The 20,545-nt window shown below is 37.8% G+C and overlaps 1 protein-coding gene across 12 annotated transcripts in view; it reads left to right on the top strand.

Annotated features, from left to right (window-relative positions):
- The window catches only part of DNM3 (dynamin 3), a 307,097-nt gene that overhangs the window by 124,730 nt on the left and 161,822 nt on the right, over positions 1 to 20,545 (top strand). For all 12 annotated transcript variants that reach the window (XR_006273647.1, XR_005294437.2, XM_038413439.2 and 9 more), the window contains one exon: positions 4,754 to 4,867. Coding sequence is in view for 10 of the 12 variants with exons in the window: in XM_038413439.2 (XP_038269367.1) it covers positions 4,754 to 4,867 (114 nt within the window). In the remaining 2 variants the exon portion in view is untranslated. The remainder of the gene's footprint in view (positions 1 to 4,753; positions 4,868 to 20,545) is intronic.

Here is a 20,545-nt window from a genome sequence, read left to right as displayed (position 1 = left end):
AGATTGTGTACTGGAAGGGTATCCGTACACTTTGCTAGATGTTTGTAAAATACATTTTAAAAGGATCTGATGGGTCATTGGACTGATGTCATGATGCCTTTCCCAACCTCCTCTTGGACACATTATCCACATACTACAATATATCAGAGTAAAAACTCCCCCCTTTTTGGGGTTTGGTTTGATTAAGTTGGAGGTTAACAAGATGACAAACTTCTGTACAAAGCTTGGTGGCTCCCTCCAGACTGATCAGTCCACACCCTAGATTCTCCCTCTATGTCACTCCTGCTTCTATGTCATGTCTTAGGACAGGTCTATACTACGGGGCTAAATCGACCTAAGTTACGCAACTCCAGCTATGTGAATAACATAGCTGGAGTCAACGTATCTTAGGTCGACTTATTGCGCTGTCTACACCGTGCTGGGTCGACAGGAGAAACTCTCCTGTCTACTTACCTTATGCTTCTCGTTCCAGTGGAGTACCAAAGTTGATGGGAGAGCGATCGGCAGTCGATCTCGACTCCCAGTGGACTGATTACCGTGTGTTGATCCCCCTGTAAGTGGAGATAAGCCCTTAGTATGTTAATGAGTAGGGCCCTACCAAATTCACGGTCAATTGTGGTAAATTTCACAGTCATAGGATTTTAAAAATCATAAATTTCATGATTTCAGGTATTTAAATCTAAAATTTCTCGGTGTTGTAATTGTAGGGGTCCTGACCCAAAAAGGAGTTGTGGAGGGGTCACAAGGTTATTGTAGAGGGGGTTGCAATACTGCTACCCTTACTTCTGCACTTCTGGTGGTGGTGATGCTACCTTCAGAGTTGCGCAACTGGAGAGTGGTGGCTGCTGGCCGGGAGCCTGGCTCTGTAGACATAGCTGCTGCCATCAACAGTGCAGAAGTAAGGATGGCATGGTATGGTATTGCTATGCTTACTTCTGTGGTTCTGTTTGCAGAGCTGGGCCCTCAGTCAGCAGCCACCACTCTTCGGCCACCCAACTCTGAAGGCAGCAGCACAGAAGGGTGGCATGGTAAGGTATTGCCACTCTTCTGCGCTGCTGCTGCTGGCAGGGCACTGCCTTCAGATCTGGGCCCCCGGCTGACGGCCACCACTCTTCAGCCGTCCAGCTCTGAAGGCAGCACAGAAGTAAGGGTGGCAATACTGCAACCTGCCCCTAAAATAACCTTGTGATCCCCTGCAACTCCCTTTTGGGTCAGGACTCCCAATTTGAGAAATGCTTGTTTCCCCCATGAAATCTGTATAGTATAGGGTAAAAGCATACACAAGACCAGATTTCCTATACAGATTTCATGGGGGTAGACCAGATTTCATGGTCTGTGACACTTTTTTCATGGCCGTGAATTGGTGGGGCCCTATTAATGAGCCACCAACCTCAGTGGGCCGATAGAACCAACTTAATTCTCTCCCTGCAGGTTCAACAGCTGGTAACAGGGTGGGCTGCTTTAAGTGAACATTGCCTGCCTTTTTCAGTCTTACAGAGCTCTTCTTCTCTAGACTGCTGGTTTGAGGCCAGGCCTGGTCACTAGTGATTTGAAAACTATTACTGTCTGATTGTTGACTTACCTGAAATGAATTTAGTCTGTCTAGGTCCTCGGGAAGTCAAGGAAGAGAGGGCCAACTTTATTTATTTTCAATGAGACAAAATTAATTACTCATTTGGGTTATGTGCTTGATTTTTGTTTTTTAGCTAGGAAAAGATAAACATTTTTCCAAGGGAGATCCAGTCCTTTCCAAGAGAATCAACAGATTTTCCCATTCCTGCCTGTTTATTACCCCAGTGTCATTTATCATAGATTGTCTGCTGAGGAGGGTAGATACAACTGCTTCTGGTACCCATCAGCACTGCTCAAGAATGACCTGAGATGCTTCCTCCGCGCAGGAGCTGACTTTGTAGTGTTCTGTCCACTCCAGGAAAACCCAGGCATTTGGGTACCATGTTTAGTACCCAGAGCCGTGATCTCCCCCATGGGAGAGCATAGTAATGTCACAAGATTGGTCAATCCATTTTTAAGACTAAATATCAGCAAAATCACTACACTCTTACCACTTGAATAGCGTGTCCACAGCACCTTATGTGCAGCTGTGTATTGGGTTGTCACATTGCTGGGTTCTGAAGAGTCTCCTTTCTCCCTACCAATGCCTACGCTCTGCTCCATGTAGAACTTGCAATGGTCTTACTGCATTTTTAGTTCTTCTTTGTTTTTCAGGCTATGGTGGGTGCAAAATTTCAGCTTCCCCTCATGGAACTGGAAGATGTAAATTAACTTTGTGCCACCAATGTTACCCTTTTCTGGCACGTTTTCTAGCTGTGGCTGAATTTGGAGTGAATGGGTTAAGATATTTTAAGGACTGAGATGTTTGAAAATGCACCTCTAAAAACGTTCAGAAGCCATGTTTGCCCATTTGCTTTGCAAAGCAACATCAGCATTGATCAGGGACTGATAGCATAAGCTTTTCTGCAGTCTCAGCCTTTGGGGAGAGCTGCAACAAAAGGTTCTAAATTTATAGTTGCAGACATTTTTCCACATTTTGTCAGCTATAACGGGGTGGTAGGGCACCTCATCCCCTTTTCAGTTGGCTTTGTTATTAATGAATACAAGATATTCTCACTGCATACATATCAAAGTTATTGGCATTAACAGAGATTATTATATGTGCACTTTGAGGGAAATATACTTGGAAGTTTCAGACTTTGATTATTGACCATGAAGCAGACTTTGAATTGTTTGTCTCTTGTCTGCTGCTGATGTTGGAGCAGGCTGAGATTGGAAGTCTCTAAGAAGTTTGCCACAGCCCAAGTGCATATCCATAAATGTAAGCAGCAACCTCCATTTGATTGCATAACTCCATGCTTCTGTAGTAGACACTAGAAATCCAAGCACTTTTTGAAAAATTTCTCCCAGAGCATTTTCAACCACACTCCCAATCTTTCATAAGCAAGTAAAGGAGATCTTGGGAAGAAATAGTGGAAATTAACATGAGTTTGCAGAGAGATTTGGAAGACTTCATTGTATGGTGTATGTAATCCAGTGAACCCTTTTCCTTTTCCTTTTAAATTCAGACTTGCCCGTTGCCAACTGTCCACATATCTATTCAGGGGACACCATCATAGGGCCTAATCACATCAGCCACACTATCAGAGGCTCATTCACCTGCATATCTGCCAATGTGATATATGCCATCATGTGCCAGCAGTGCCCCTCTGCCATGTACATTGGTCAAACTGGACAGTCTCTACGTAATAGAATAAATGGACACAAATCAGACGTCAAGAATTATAACATTCAAAAACCAGTTGGAGAACACTTCAGTCTCTTTGGTCCCTCAATTACAGACCTAAATGTGGCAATTCTTCAATAAAAAACTTCAAAAACAGATTCCAACGAGAGACTGTTGAATTGGAATTAATTTGCAAACTGGATACAATTAACTTAGGCTTGAATAAAGACTGGGAGTGGATGGGTCATTACACAAAGTAAAAATGTTTCCCCATGTTTGTGTCCCCCCCACTGTTCCTCAGATGTTCTTGTCAACTGCTGGAAATGGCCCACCTTGATTATCAGTACAAAAGGTTTCCCCCCTATTTCCCCCCCCCAGCTCTCCTGCTGGTAATAGCTCACCTTACCTGATCACTCTCCTTACAGTGTGTATGGTAACAACCATTATTGCATGTTCTCTGTGTATATAAATCTCCCCACTGTATTTTCCACTGAATGCATCCGATGAAGTGAGCTGTAGCTCACAAAAACTTATGCTCAAATAAATGTTAGTCTCTAAGGTGCCACAAGTACTCCTTTTCTTTTTGCAGATACAGACTAACATGGCTGCTACTCTTAAACTTTTACTGAACTAGTCATAGTTTTATCAGAAAGCTCAGTGGACCTTTGTACTCGTACTTTCTTTAAATGCATCTGCTGACCTGTCCTCTTCCTTCCATTTTACCACTTGAGTCCTGTTATCCCTCCCCAATTTTCTCTTGCTCTCCATTTTTCCTGCATGATTCTCCTCTTAACCTTAGCATTGGTTTCTATACTCCCTTCTGTCTATTCTTTCCTTTTGTTTCCCTTCTGTTCTCTCCAGTTTTTCTTCTTTCTCTGCATCCCAACCTCATTTTTTTCTTTCCTTTCTGCTCTTTGCTCCTTTCTTTCCTCCTCTGTTTCTCTTGTTCCTGTCCTCTATTCCCTTGCCTTGAACTCTCTACTTTTCTGTTACTGCTTTTTTCTCTGAAGGGTAAGGTATCCAGAAGCCACTGACTGCTCCAGAGAGGAAGTATGGTCTGGTCCTAGCTCAAGATTCCTACTCTGCAATTGACCTCCCAGATATAAAAAAAATTGCAGTATCAGAGCAGTGAAAGCAACCATCCATTTTATACCTTTTGTTTTTTGTATGGGTTTTCACAATGTGTTTCTACACTGCAAGCAAATGGTATCGAGATCGCACATCTGTTATTCAACCTTATACTTTATAGTATATATACATGAGGATAGTCCTTAGGCTTCTCTTTTCCCTCCAAGCCCCCTCCCCCACAAAATTCATTCTGTTCTATGTTGTGTTTTTCTTGTGGTCATCAGAACCTTTGGAAATTATATTCCAAATTTATCAATCACTGAAAAGCGCACCTTTTATTGGTAAAGCAGTTTTTTAGTCAAAATAATGAATTTAGAAACCAAATTGTGCTTCGTGAATGAGTGACTAGCAATTAATACATGTCTGTTGTCTTACAATCCTGTACAGGTGATCCGGAAAGGCTGGCTCACCATCAACAATATCGGCATCATGAAAGGGGGGTCCAAGGAGTACTGGTTTGTTCTGACTGCAGAAAGCTTGTCCTGGTATAAAGATGATGAGGTAAAGACACAGTTCCTTTGCAGACATCAGTCACTCTGATATTCATTCACAGCTTCTAATGTTAAGACTTTAACTTTGTTTATACTGAACTTGCATTTAGTATGTATTCTCTTTTGTAATCTAATTTAGCACTTTCTTAGTTTGATCCCTGGTCTTGCAGTTCTCAATATTTCTTCTGCTTTAAGATCTGACTGAAATTTCTCTACAAACTTTTTGGGAACACTAATTATTTACTCTAGATCTTTAATGCTTGCTTCTTTTAAAAGAGTCAAGATAAGAGAATATACTAGACTTTTCTGGTTGCTATTAGCTGTTTCATTTGGATTTCACTACAGTTAATATGTAAGTAAGTCATAAAGTGTCAAGTTGTTTTTCCCATCATCATCATTTCATCCTGGAGCTTCTTTGCAGACACTGGGAACAGTGCAGTATTACCAGTCATTCTTGTCTGTAGCTTGTTCTTCCATCAAGCCCAACCTGGTCATATCTGTGCATATGATGTCCTGCCATCTAGTTGGTTGTCAGCTTCTAGGTTGGAGTAATCTTGGTTTTCTTTGCTTTTTCTTATGATTGTTATTTCCATAAGCAATTGAAATTAGATATATTTTGTAATAAAGCTGGGCTTTTGCCTAAAGTTGTGAAACGTCTAAAATGAAGTAGAAACATTTCTAGTAGTGTTAACTAGATTTTTGAGCTTGCGGTACTGATGATCAGATATAAAGGTACCTTGGTAAGGAATACAATTGTTAATATGAATGAATTTGTATTTAACAAGCAAGAGCTAAAGAAGGACATTCCTATAATACGATATTCAAACTGCTCCCTCATTTGAACCTGTTAGATAGCTTTGGATATTGACTTGTTGCGATCCAGCCTGCTTAGATGTGATCGTTGGATTTCTAATGGTCTCAGCAGTGACATAAAAATGTGTTTGCCTCCATGCTTGAGGATGTAAAACTACCTAAATATCCAGGCTTACATTTTGAAACCCCTCACCCCCACTACTCTACAGTAGTCCTGTTCTTAATTTTTCTTAAATAAAAGGTTAACTATGGGATGCTTTGTTCTGTGCTTGAATGTCTTCAATTTAAAATTAGTAGGGTTGATTGAAAATTTTCCATCAACTTTATTTTCAGGTGAAAACCAGGTCTTCAATTACACACAAATTTTCAGTGTGTGCTTTCTTCATATGTTTGTATTTTCATCTGACACTGGAACTTTTCAGCCAAAACCCAAAATGTTTTCAAATTTCAGCAGTTTTCAGTTGGAAAGATTTTGGGTTTTTCTGAAGAAAACTTCGTTTTTGGCAGGGGGAAAATGTTTTTCTAGCAAGCTCTAAAAGTCAGTTTCCAACGTTTGTCTTGCTCATTGTTGTTGTCACTGTTATTGCATCCCTTAATTTTTTTGTTTTTACTTTATTAATATTGTACTTCAGCATCCTTACTTCTAGACACACTGGGTAGAAATCTTACAATGCAGGTTCTTTACATGTAATATATTGTGTCAAGGCCTGGCTCCTGCAACCACTGAGTGTAGTGCTTGCTACCACAAGTAGTGACTTTAGTAGTAGTGTTTGCAGGAGCTGGTCCTTATTTTTAATCCCCAATTTTTGCCTCAGATCCCTAAATGGCCCCCTTGAGAATTGAACTCATAACCCTGGGTTTAACAGGCCAATGCTCAAACCACTGAGGGAGTGGGGAGGGATAGCTCAGTGGTTTGAGCATTGGCCTGCTAAACCCAGAGTTGTGAATTCAGTCCTCAAGGGGGCCATTTAGGGATCTGGGCCAAAAATTGGGGATTGGTCCTACTTTGAGCAGGGGGTTGGAGTAATGACTTCCTGAGGTCCCTTCCAATCCTGATATTCTATGATTTTGGGATGGATTCTTCTAAGAAAATCTAAGTCAGTTCTTTATGCAAGGGGAAAATATATAGAATATGAATTAAGACTGTAGCCATGTAGGAAAGTATATATTCAGAAGTTATTAGACCCCTCAAGTTGTCTTTGAAGGCTATGATTCATTTTTAATGAAGCTGATGAGACTGGACTGAAAACGTAATACATTAAATTGAGTATTTTTAAATGTCTTAAGAAATGTATGTTTGCAGGTTGTAGCCATCTTGGTCTGAGAGTGCAAGAGAGATGAGGTAAGTGGGGTAATATCTCTTATTGGACCAGCTTATGTTTGTGGAAGGGTCCAGCTTTCGAGCTGAGGAAGAGCTTTATAAAGCTTGAAAGCTTGTCCTGTCCATCTACAGAATATGGTCCAGTAAGATATTGCCTCACCTACCTTGTTTTGTAAGTCACATATAGCATTCATATTTTCAATTTCCTAATACTTTTTAGGAGGTGAATTCAATACATTTCAGACTTGATTATGGAGCAAATCTTATGACTATTTTAGCTATTTAAAACACAGTAAAGTTGTTTTTTATAAGGTAAGTAGAGATATTTTTCATAGCAGGTTCAGATGGCCTAGGTTAATATTTAGGAAGGATATTGCTTGTTAATTATAACTGAGGTGTGGACTTGAAGACAGATTTACTGTTTTCTGCAGTTTGTTCTTATGAACTAATCATAATGACTAATGAGAGAAGCAGGAAATTTTTTGCCTTCACTGATCTTATTCCATCTTGACAATGACAATAACAGAATAAAAAAATATATTCTTTCTGTTAAGAGATAAAGGTCTGGTTTACTTTGTGGTCTAAATCTTAATAAAAGAACATTATCTTACTGCCTGTACCCATTGCAGTTAGCCCATCCTTGGCCTACCATTCTCTTGAAAGAGCATTCTTCAAGGGAATTGAAACCTTTCTTTAAAACACGCATGGAAATAAGAAAGGGACATGCTTTTAGGAGGCCACTGTTAAAATCCTATTTCTATATTTTGATATATATTCTTTTCTATGAGTTACCGGTAACCTATGGTTTGTATTTTTCAAAAATGTCAATGAAAAAAATTACGGCTCTCACTTAAACTGGCAAAAACAGGCATTTTAAATGCTAAAATTTCTACTCTGTCTATAACTTGTCGTCCTCTGCTTAGATATTATAGCATGCGCACAACAGAGGTCATATACTATTGTGAGATCCCTAGAAGACCCATGTATGACAGATGAGGATGAGCAAGGCTAACCTGGAATTTCCTTGACTTTAATTAAGACTTATAGGAAAGCATCTTCAGTGTAAACATATAATTCTCATTAATGTCAGCGGTTGTTACCTACATGCTTGAAAAGAGGATCATTGTTAATAAATCAGAAGGAAGGAATTGAGGACTACAGTGGAAACTTATGAGAAGGCAGTTTTGTCTTCAAAATATTGCAGGGATGTTGTTTGGGTTACTTTTATTATGAGATCATAAAAACAGCATTCAAGAAATCAAACTTATGGGTGTTTTTGTGAATATGCAAGTTTGAAAACTGGTGTGTTCTTGTATGGCATTTTAAAAATTTCTTTGAAGAAAATAGTGTCGTAGTTAATACTTTAATCATAATGTAGAAGTTACTGAAAATCCTACAGACCAACATTCTGTATTGTATCATGAGGAAATTCTGTTGTCTTTGACTTGTGGTAACAAATCACTTGTTTGGTTAATGATGACGCCAAAACTTCTCTGTGGAACTCTATAGCCTTGTATTATATGTCAGCCTTCTCTTTATTCTTATTATACAGTAGGCCTTGGCATATTATTGAAAGGTAGTGCGGTGAAATTAACCAGTCTCATTAACCAGTCTCATTAAGTGCTGTCTCAGATACTTAGACGTGCCTTAAAAATGATTGGGAATTCTTGAGTCTTGTATCTGTGTTCAGTGGGAGGCTTCAGAGTTCCTGAAAACACTTGGAAGCGTCTGCTGCTGTACTGCATTAATCTAGACTGCTTACTGAGCTAGAGCCTGAGAACTTGTGAAGAGTACTGAGCTCCGTGCTTGTTTGATGTTTCATGAGAACAGTTAAAATGGAGGACGTGACCATTGTGGTACTTAAAAGTCTAGCAGCGTGCTTCACAAGAGCAGGAGATGTTAGCTCTGGTTTCCTGGACAAATTTATGTTTTGCTTCCCTAAACTTTCACTTTAGTTTCAAATGGATATGTTATTTGTCACTTGCTGTCCTAAACTATTGATTATGGTTGTTGTGTACTGTTGTATTTCACACTAAGGCTGGTGGCCTTCAGCAGTGTATGAAATGATTTCTGTATTTAGGGATTTGAATTGTGACTAGGCTCTTCACAGATGAGCACTGTGAAAGCACATAAGGACGTAACTTCCCCTTGTACCTCCTAAGCAGATGCCAGTCACTACTGCAGTCCTTGCAGATGCGTGATCACAGTAACCATGTAAATCTAGTCTATGGCAGTGTTAACCTCTCCAAAGGGGGTGGGGAGAAGGACCCATGGTCCCCCTATTGCCACACTAGGCAGCAGAGCTGGTTGGCCATGGAATCAGTGTACATTGAACCCCATTAAGGAGTGTAGTATCAGCTGTGCTCTCCCTGTATGTCAGGGAGCTCTGAATTATATTGTGCCTTCTTGAGGTACAATGCCTGCTGAGACAATGTAGCTGTGCAGCTCCTCTAATATAGACATGTGCCCATAAGGAACAATACTATCCATGCTTTGTATAGTTTAGGACTTGTTTTGGGATGAAAGGCATCCAAAAAATGTAAGCAGGTATTGTACTCTCCTGCTATTTGAAGAAGCTACCTTTTGTGCTTTATTTGTTGGCTGTGGGCCTTGTACTAAAGAATCCACGGTAGAATTTATTTTGAAGTAACTTACTTGGCAAATAATGCATTTCCGTAAGAGTGGATTTCAAAATTTGTTGTCCCACTTGCACGGGTAAGCATAAAGCAATTTGTTTCTATGGGTCTTTATTGATATTGTTTTGTTGCCATTCAAATACATGTACAGCATTTTTAATCTTAATGATTGTTAAATGAGAATCAGAGGAATAAGATCTTTTTGTACTCCTGGCGAAAACAAAAATGAGTTTGATCAGTCTTCAAATACTAAGAAAAGTTTGTAGAAAGCAGAAGAACCTTGCTTGTGTGAATGACTGGAAGGTCCATTGTGAATTAGGCCCTGACCCTGCAAACACTGATTTATATGCTTAAAGTTACTCAGATGAGTAATCCCATTGATATTTAAGGGGACTATTCACCTGTTTAAAGTTAAGCATGTGTAATAATTTGTGTAGGTTTGGGGTCTTACTGAACAAGTGAGTGCAAGGTTAATGCAGTCATTTATTTAACTAGTTTTAATTACTACAATAAGTTATAACTTGGATAGTCTGCAGTATATTTTGTAAAAATAGTGAAGTCTTAGTAATGAGAGTTATCTCTCTACTATTATTACTTTGCCAACACGTGGGAAAGAATGTGGGGTTTTGTGTTCAAATTCTAAGGTTTGTGGATAGAGCAGTGAGAATTAACAAGGTTCTGCTGCAGTGTGACTAGGGAGAGGGGGTGAGGAGAGCCATTCTCCTTTGTGAACCTAATGTTCTTTACTGCAGACAAAAGGATGCACTTTGTAAAAAAATGTCCCATGTTTAATAGGACACTGTCAAATCCTGTATTCTCTGAAAACCCAAAACTTCCATCAACTTCACTGGCTGCCTTTAGGATACAAGGAATGCAGAGTTGGACCCTCGGCTGGGACCACTGAAATTTGACTTATTTCTTCCCTTTATTTACAAAATCTGGGTTTTTTTTGGTTTTTTTTTTTTTTTTTGGTTTCCAAATCAAATGCTTCATTTTTTTTAAAGACAAAAATGCTGTCAACGTTAGTGAGTAAATGTGTATTATTAATTTAACTTATAATTGAGCTACAGTAATAAAATAATGTGTGTTTTGTGATGGAGAGAAAATGAGTGAGGGAAGTGGATTCTTCATTGTTCCAGAAGGAAATAAAATCCCACATACTAAAGAGGGGAAAAATATTCAGAAATCTTATGGTGTCCTTTTTAATAGCATTTACTAGCCAAAGAATAACTTCCTCTTTTAGTATGATCAGCATGTATACAATTAATTTTGCATAACCTAATAAAATTCGAGTCATTCATGTGCTGTTATCAAAATATAAGTGAGAAATGTATTTCGTCTTCCCATTTGCAGTGGTGCCACAAAGCAGGGTACAAATAAAATTCATGGTTAGTGAGTTAATCAGAACAACTAGGAAAAGAGTACTATTGAAAGCACAGTAAAAATTTCAGCAGTGGGTTTTATTGTATTTGATAGGCACCATTCATTTTACTCTGGGTGGATTTCAATATGCTGACCAAGTTAATAATAAAAAGTACACATGAGTTAATTATTGAACCAGCAGACTTAAATCCAAAAGTGACTCTTTGCTGTAGCTCTTGGTGAAGATGCTATAGTCTGTCAGAGCTGCTCTCTCATTGGCTGGTTGTCATTCAGGCTGGGTTGTCATGTGACTGCCTGTCTGTGCCTGCTGTACAGGTGAGAGGATGTTCTGCACAGCAAGTGTAGACAGGCAGACACATGACAACTCCGTCCAGCCAGTCCCTTGGATCCATCAGCGGGTCCTTTCCTCACCGGCTGATAAGAATCAGTCTGTACCATTGCAGATTTGGGGACTTTGTTGGGGGGTACACAAATAACAGAATTAAACTTTAAAACATTAGGGAGCTATGGAACAAGTACGACGTTTGACTTTATTCAGAAAATATGCATTTTACATTAGTTATAATTATGCTGACATGCATATGGGATAGGATTTCAACAGAATGGTCACATTAAAATTTTTAAAAAGAACAATGACTTAAACCATGGTTTATTTTAAATCCAGTTCATACAAGCGTTTTCCCAGATACTGTACTTGCACAGCATGTAGTAATTTAACCAGATGTTTTTACTCTTCTTGGAAACACAGAAATACTGAAGTTCAAGATAAAGGATATGTTTATACAGTAAATATTTTTGAGGAACAGATAAGTACCGTAAACTTAAATACTGAAAACAAAACCAAATAATTCTGTATAGATGGAAGCAACTATATGTAGAATGCCCCAATAAAGAATATTCTGGAAGGAGAGAGAGAGAGAGAGTGTGTGTGTGTGAGAGAGAGAGAGAATTTATGTGAGGCTTTTGCTTTGGAAAATCAAAAGGAGCATATTTCACTAATACATTGTTTAGCATATAATTTTAATTCCTATTCCTTTCAAAATGTGTACTTTCTATATGTGAAAACCAAAATAAAAGAGCAGTCCTGGGCTTAAAATATAGATCTTTCAATTAAATGTAGGTTACGCTACAAATCAGAAATGTGCAAACACACACACCTTTCCTACAAAAGGTATTGCTTTGCTGAAATGTTATACATGTTAAAGCACCAAAATACATTTAGTGAAATTTGACCTACATTTGAAATGCCTTTCAGTAAATTATTGATGTTGCCGTAATTTCAAGACATTTAAACCGCAAACATTGGTTTCTACTAAAAGATTTTTAAAGAGAAAGCTATATAAACTTTTATACAAATTAAAGTACTCTGTTTTAAAATACTTTTCCTTAAATCATTGTTGTTCACTTCTAGTATATTTAGATGTTTCTAAAACATATGTTGTATTTATCTGAAAATTGGCCATAAAAAGGCCTGAATTTATCAAAGGCAAAAGCAAATATTTTACAATTTTAAAATATACTATATAAATAAATATAAATTGTTACATTATATAATAAATTTGATATAAATCTGCTGTAGTGTTCTGCTGCTAGTTATTAGATTTCTATAAAGCAAACTGATACATCTATAGATAATAGATCAGTTTGAAATTTATGAATCACCAGTCTGATTTAAATTTATCAAGTTGGAGTTAGGTCTATTTTTTTAAAACTAAAAATTACAGTACATAAATAGCCAAGTCAGATATGACATATTATGTCTTAAGCCTTTTCCCATTCTAAGCCAATGTACATTTATTGTAGTAAAACACAATGGTTAAAAAAAACGAGTTCCAAGTGAAATTAGAACTCAATACTTTTGCCCTCCTACAGCTTGACCATTTTAAAAGGAAACTTAAAGGATAAGATCATAATGTGGACTAATCAATTGCTTTCATGAAAAATAAGTGACATATCAGTTTTAAGAGCAGTGTTCCTTTGGTCATTGAAAGTTTCAGCTGCTTTAGTATGTAGACTGGGTGCTCAAAATCTTTACACTGCAGGAAAAATTAGGTGTGTTTGATTTGATATTGTGCTTTCTTGGAATGCCAAAACGATTGTGCAGTAAAAATACACACTGGGAATCAATAAGACAAGAGGATCAAAAGCAAGAACGTGTAGGCCACATTAGCCTAGAATATGGACTAGTCTCTATGAGCAGGTATTGGGGTGCCTGAGTGGGGAGGAAGGTGTTATGGGAGGGTGGCAGTTGAGTTGATTTGTGTTTTGTAGTCAGTGATTGACCATACAAAGGGAGACTTCATCAACTAAAATGGACTGAGGGTTATAAATGTAGAGTTGATGCAAGTGTATTTTGCTCTTTATATTAAGCAGTTCCTTTAGTACTCCATATGACTAGGCTATTATTGTCAATTAATTAGTATGTTATTAAAGAGACACCCATGGTATTACAAAGATCTTGCGCTGAACTGATAATAGTACTTCTAAAATGTGGCTAAAAATTTCTTTGTACAATATACCAAAGGGCAAAAGTAAAATATATGATTTATTAGGTAAATATAGATTTTAAAGGTATTATGGAAGCATAGAAATATTTTGAATTACTAATAGTGAGTAAGGAAAAGAAAATTCAGAAACAGAAAGTAGGTATCTGTGCACATATATTAAAATACCATTAATAGGTCTGGTAACTGTCAGTAGCTAGCAAATTCAGAGTTAAGACAGAAATGTATTTGTAACTCATTTTATGCATATTGCAACTACTACTAGCCTTTATCCAAGTGTGGGGTTTTAGATAGTTTATACCATGTAGCACAAAATGCAATACTAAGCCACACTGGAGTGAATTAAGAAGTTTTCCAACATTAACTGTGGTATTTCCTGTCTCTTGCAGGTTAAAGCCTTAATGTTATTTTAACTTGGAATTTTCTATGCAGCACAGTTCTAGTAAGTAAAACTCTTTGCAAGTCATGGTGAAAGCTATGTTCTTGGAGAAGGAAAAGGTGGTATTCCTAAAAGGGAAGACTTCATCTATTTTTTTTTTAAAGACTAGAAATTAGATCCTCTAGGAATTGGTGTCTTTTTTTATTTATTCTGCATTCAGATTAATATATTTGATTCCCCACCCCCATTCTCATCACCTTTTACCATTTAAAATATAGAGACGTTTGAAAATGCTGGTATTTGACTTTTTTTGTTGTTGTTGCTTATAGTAGTTCCCACCGAGCAATGATACTTGGGTGGTCTGGAGAAAAGTGTATGTACGTGCGCTGAGAAGGGAGAGAAGGTAGTATCTTTTAGTCTTCCAAAAATACGGACACATTAGTCCTACAGGAGGGGAAACATACAACATACTGACAAAAGATTGAACAATATCTGTGACTCTTTTCCATTGTAAGAAAAGTTTTGGTTTTTGCCTTTGGATGCCTTTGTTTGGATTTATATTTCACTTCTGTAAAGTCAAGAAATGGCTGCCTTCAACTCCTGTGTGGGTCTCCCTTTTTAAAATTAGGGGAGCAGTGTTCTAATCAGAAAGCTTGAAAATATTTCTTTCCCTACCCTCCCTCCATTTAGTTTTGTTTGATGTAACAGATAAGGTGTTTGCTCTTAGAGAACAAAATAACTGATCCGTCATACAGCGATATTGACCTGTTGGTGGTGAAATGGTTGTACATACTTTATTTGCCATTTCTGTTGTTCTTTTTCTGTTAAAATCCAACTTTTTTTCTCAAATCAGACTATCCACTGCATGCAACAGATTTGAGTACAGTGTTGGATTGAATTAAACTATGTCCACACTGTAAATTTCCCACTGAACACAATTCATATTTTTCAGTCATCATAAACCTTAGTGTTTTATCGTTGTTCTTGAAGAATCTGTATATTGTGTGTGTGTGTGTGTGTGTGTGTGTATATGAGTATTTTAAAATTGTACTTTATAAACTCATCCCCCCAAATAGTCTTTCACAATAAGTTTGAAATCAAGTGTTGGCAACAGAAAGAAAGAAACATACTTTTTCCTGACTGGTTAAGATCAAGAAGAGTACGGTTACTCAATTCACAGAATGAAACTCTTTTGCTGTGCTGAAGTAGATATTTCCTTGCTCCTTAACAATACATTCATTCTTTTCCTATCTATTGCTTTGTGTACTGCAATCTCCCTCCCTTTTTCCAAAACTCATGCCAGGGGTCATCCCCACCACCACCTTCAGCCGTACAGGCTAAAAATGTAATTTTGAGGAGGAGAGGTGGGAGTAAACGCTTCCTAAATACAGAAAGGTCATTTAACGTAAAGATTAATTCAAATAATAGACTGGAGAAGAGAAACACACCATTTCCATATGCCATTCATCATCTTTTCCTAATTACAGGAGTTGTCTCAGGTTTTTTTAATTTAACGTTATTAGCTTAATTAAATGGTTCTCATGGAATAGATAAAAATTTTATCTTGATTTGTGATTCTGGTCTGCAAGCTCTGAAAGATGAAAAATTGAGTATAAAAAAAAAGGAAATAGCTTGCGTAGGGCAATCTCTTTCCTTCGGAATTATAACTAAGTAAGTTTGTCTTAATGTAAACCAAATATTCTAAAACCTAAAATTGTTCCTACCACTTACAATATAAACCATAAAGCTTTCCAGAATTGCCGTGCCTAAAACACCTCTCATGTGAGAAGTGAGAATAAAAGATTAACATTTGTATGAATTCAGTTTCACTCCTTTGTCTTTTCATGTCTCTTCTGATTTTTCTGCTAATAACTTTGCTTTTAAATGTATTACTACTTTAGTGATCAGGACTCTAAAATATAAGAGTGAAATCCTTCTTGTCACACTATAATCTGTTAATAAAAAAATAATTTTGCTCCAAAAATAATCATTTGTTGTGAAATAAAACCAAAGAAGGTGGATAAAGAAATTTTTTTAAGTTAAAATACAGTAGCTTAGATGGGATGGTAGGGGAAATGACAGAGAGAATTCTCACTGCATAAACTATATGATAACCCATGTTGGGACTATGAAGTTAATACTGCAAGATAGCAGCTCCTCGGAAGGGTTTTATTGAGCTTTGAAAGAGCCCTTAGAAAGGTAATACTATATATATTTATAAAAATCACACAGCATCAAGGTTGCTTAAAAATCTCTTCTACATATTGCAAAAAAGTAAATGTAATGGAGTTATTTATAGTACTTTTGTTTGTAGTGTACTCATTCAAAATCTTCATATAAATAACAAGCATCATATAGAAGGGAATACTTTGGGGGTTTATTATTTTATTTTATTTTTTGGGGTTGCAGTAGTTTGTTACCAGTATTAACTATCTGGGAGCTGACTCTGAAATTCAACTGGTATCAAATTGCAGTCCAGACTTTTTGTATTATTCTCTCCATGGGGATTTCATTCACCCTGAGGGCTTTTTTCCCCTACCAGGACAGCTGGAAACTCACCAAAGAAAACTTCTGCATTCGTTTACAAATTCCATTTTTATCAGTGGGATTTGAGACAAAGTAACTTATCATTCTGAATGCAAGAAGAAATATGAGCAATATGAAGTACAGACAAGAAAGCTGCAACCATCGTTTTGTGCTGGGCTCTTGTAAACAATGCACAGACATGTATTGTGACATTAAAAGTTAGTGGAGTTGTTTTTTCATTTATTGCTTTGCTATCTGTCTGTTCTCCTAGGGATGATTTCCCTTGCCAGTCCAAGATTTCAGTTTTCTAGCTGGCAAAGCATCTTGCTATATTTAGCTGTCACTTTTTCTTATTTTCATCAACGTATATTGCATATATTTTCAAATATCTAATGAAGCTTCGGCTTCATTTCAAATATAATTACAGTTTTGTCATGAGTGACCTTTTATAAATAAATATTTTAGAATGTGTAATATTAATATTCCCACATTCTTTGCTAATATTTTAATCTTTTAATGCAGAAATAATTTTGTTAAATTGTCATTAAAATTACATAATTCATAAGAGGTTATTTAGAATTCATATTTTTATCAGTTCTTCAGAATTGTTTTTAATTGAGTTACACCTTACATATTCATAGCAATTGCTACAGTCTACAAAACTTAAATTTACCTTCTTAGTTTGGGGACAAAGTAAGCTTTATTTTTAAGTAAATACATGGAAATGACTGAACTTAGTTATGTTATGTACACCTCTCCATGTAATAGATATAGATATACCTCTCTTTTTCTTGCATACGTTTTAGTAAATCATCAGAGCTCCATCTGTCTTGCAGTGATGACTGGAAGAATGGGGGAGGGGAAGTCACCTAGGTTCGCCAGGTCATAGGCCAGGTGCTCTTCCAAAGTAGGCCTTACCAGAATGTCTTCCCCGCATTATTCTGGAGTCCTCCTTTCTCACAGTGTCCCTTAGCGTTTCTTATTCCCTAGTGTGTAAAACCTGTGAAGAAAAATACTGTATATGAGATCTGAAAGGAGCAGTAATGGTCTTCTCCTTGGCAATAGCAACTGGCGTCCCACAAAGTCCATGTCGTTGCTTTCCCTTGCCCAGTCTAACCAATGTGCAGACTACTGTACAACAGCATTGTCCTGAACAGGTAGTCTGAACACTGGGGCGACGGAGCAGGATCTCCGGACGCTTCTATTTATTTATTTTAAATCCTCTTTTAGTCTTTGGGAAAAACTGCCTTCCTGCATCAGGGTTCTGCTCAGCTTCCCCTCAAACTCTGCAGCACTCACTGAAACATACTGAAGTGCTGTGATTTCCAGTCTTGACGTGGCACATTTGCAGCAGACTGGGGATCTGGCAATGAATTTAGGACCAGGAAAAGAGGGAGGGTTGGGCCTGAGAGTCCATATATGGGATGATGTCACCCTAGGGAGGTTTGGGTATGCACTGTGCCGCTGGTGAGACCGCTAGAATTGCCTGCTCTCAGACATGGGTCTGTGTATAAAATGGTACCAGATGTTTTAGTGTAATGTTAAGCAGTCATTTCATCTTCAGGCCAGATTTTTTTCCTCAACTGGGCAGGAAGTGGGCCCCACTATGGAAAAGCTGTAAAAAGTCAAGATGTACAGTTTCACTGCAGCCAACGGAGAGCGAGTTAATGTAGAAACAAAACTTGCTGTTCTGTAAAGGCTGCAAAAACTAATATGTGAAAAGAATTTCTTTTGAGAAGCTAATGCAATATGCCAGTGCTTATTTTGATTTTCTTTAATGACTCCAGTTATGCTTTATATTTTGGTGTTTCAGACTAAGAAAAGGGCAAATAGGTTTGTTCTTTCTTTTTTTTTTTCCTTTTTTTTTTTCTTCTTGGAACTGTCACTGGCATGCAGGCTGCTCTAGACTTGAACAGTAATTATAGCTACTTCCTGAAAGTGAAGCCCCCATGAAAAGTCTGGAGAAATGTTCTTTGTCATAGCCTCTACATGAGTAATTAGTTCCACATGTGGCCTTCCTATTTCCCTTCAGCTATTTTGGCTGGCTGGCTGAATACTTTGGTATAGCTCAAGACTTAAAGAAGCTTTAAAGTTTTCATTTCAAGCATTCACTGTGAAAATAGCTATTTCTGGTGTCATAATAAATTGCTTCTGGTAGATCAGTGCTATTAGGCCTGGCATTGTTTTTCACTAGTAACCCTGCTGGTCCCATTTTTTCTTTTAATGGAACTTGATGGAATTATCCTGCTAAATTTTATCTTTGATGTTTACCAGATCTATTGAGTTTTGCCAAGTATGACTTTACCGTAGATTTTAAGATATTCCCCCCACAGGGATCTACCCTTGTTCTCCTGCCGACTTTCTTTGTTACTGTTGCCTGTTGATTCCAAACGTTTTACTTCCTTTGTTTTAGATCAAGGACAATGTCTAATAAAAAATTAAGGTTTATCTGTAAATTCAGCTTGCGAACTCTTCTTAAGTCAAACATAGGGAAGATTGCAAAATAGGTTTTAAATGCAACCTACCTAATCAATGCCACTAACTCTCTTTCTACATAGATACCTTGTTGATATAACACAAATGGATTAATATTAAGTCAATATTAAAAGATATATTTTCACTAACTTCCTAAATAGCTTTTGAAAGAAATTGGTTGGTAAATCTAAATACATACCCCATGAATTCTAACGTTTGTTGGATTGAGTAACTCTGCTATGCAGTGAAATATATGCTTTGCTATAGTGTCTTTTACACCAAAATGTCAGAAAATGCTTCTTGGGTGATTGCAGTCTCTTTAATACAAGTAGCATGTATAAATACAATAAAGGTACAATAGTATCCATAGAGTCGGATGAAGTAGGTAACAGAGTTCTCATTTCAAGGAGTATGATGAGTAAATGTGGAAGACAAAGTAGTAGGATTTGACTTTTATCAGACCACGGGTTCAGAGACCGAGGCCAAAGAAAAGAAATACGCGATGGGTGACCTGTGAGCCACTCTACCTTGGTGACAGGCCAGGGATAATCCCCAATTGGGATTGGAATTCCGGATTCCACCCATTCAAATGCTACCTCGGATGTATTCATCCTGTGATGTGATAAGTATCTAAGGTAGATAGATGGAGACACTACACAGAGAGGCTTTTTAGTCAGTGAGCTTAGTCTCTCCAGGAACAGCAGCTGCTCATCAGAGCTCTGGAGATGAGGCAGAACCTGTGTAAAGTAAGAACCTTCAGAGACCTGGCCCTGAATTAAAATTTTAACAAAATTTGACACAACTGTAACAAACAGGGAGGCAACAGCTCATAGCTCCTGTGTCATGAATCCCTGCAGGTGTGGGAGCTGGTTCTTTCTCTCAAGATATAATCCTGGTTGCCAGTTACTAGCAGAAAAAGAGGACATAATTGCAGAGAGACTGAGCCGGTGATTGATCTCCATGGTTGGATCTCTAGATGAGGGTACGGTGGATCAGATCTTTCTCCCGTGGGGTGACAATGGAGACGGATTGTTTCACAAGTCACCAGGACAAACTTCTGTAAACGATACCAGTAAAAGACAGCACTAGTAAGAGAGGTTTTCTCCATTCACAGGCTGGGAGAGGCAGGCTCCTGCATTTCTGGTAACAAAGGTCCTGAACCACAACAAAAGGCAATGACTTAATGATTTCAATAGCCGCATACTGGCTCAGGCAAGTATAGTTCTGAATTGTGTTGCAGACTGATGACCATTTCCATCAGACAGAGCCTTGCCATAAATGAGTAAATGGAACTAGAGCACCTTGCTGCATCCTAGCCTGGGAGCTCTCTCCTTGAAAGTTCCTAACAGAGTAGAGCTCCAGACATGTGGTGTCTGAGCCGGTGTTTCAGGTTGTTTACCAGATGGATGTTAAAGCGTTAAGTGAAAAAACCTTATGGTGTGGTTCAAGCCCATGTGAACCTTCTTTTAAATGCCTCTTCCCCCCCACAACCCCCCCAAAAAACCACCTACTTATCTGTTTTCTTCATTTGTCTGATCGTAAGACTAATTCTATCTATGTTTACTTGGTGACTACTTTGGTCTATCATGTACCAATCAAAGGCAAAGCCTTGTCTGTACCCTCATCATCGGATTTACATGGTGCCTGAGGC

This window comes from Dermochelys coriacea, chromosome 8 (genome assembly GCF_009764565.3).
Source record: "Dermochelys coriacea isolate rDerCor1 chromosome 8, rDerCor1.pri.v4, whole genome shotgun sequence".
Lineage (NCBI taxonomy): Eukaryota > Metazoa > Chordata > Testudines > Dermochelyidae > Dermochelys > Dermochelys coriacea.
This window is presented reverse-complemented; position numbering and strand designations above follow the sequence as displayed.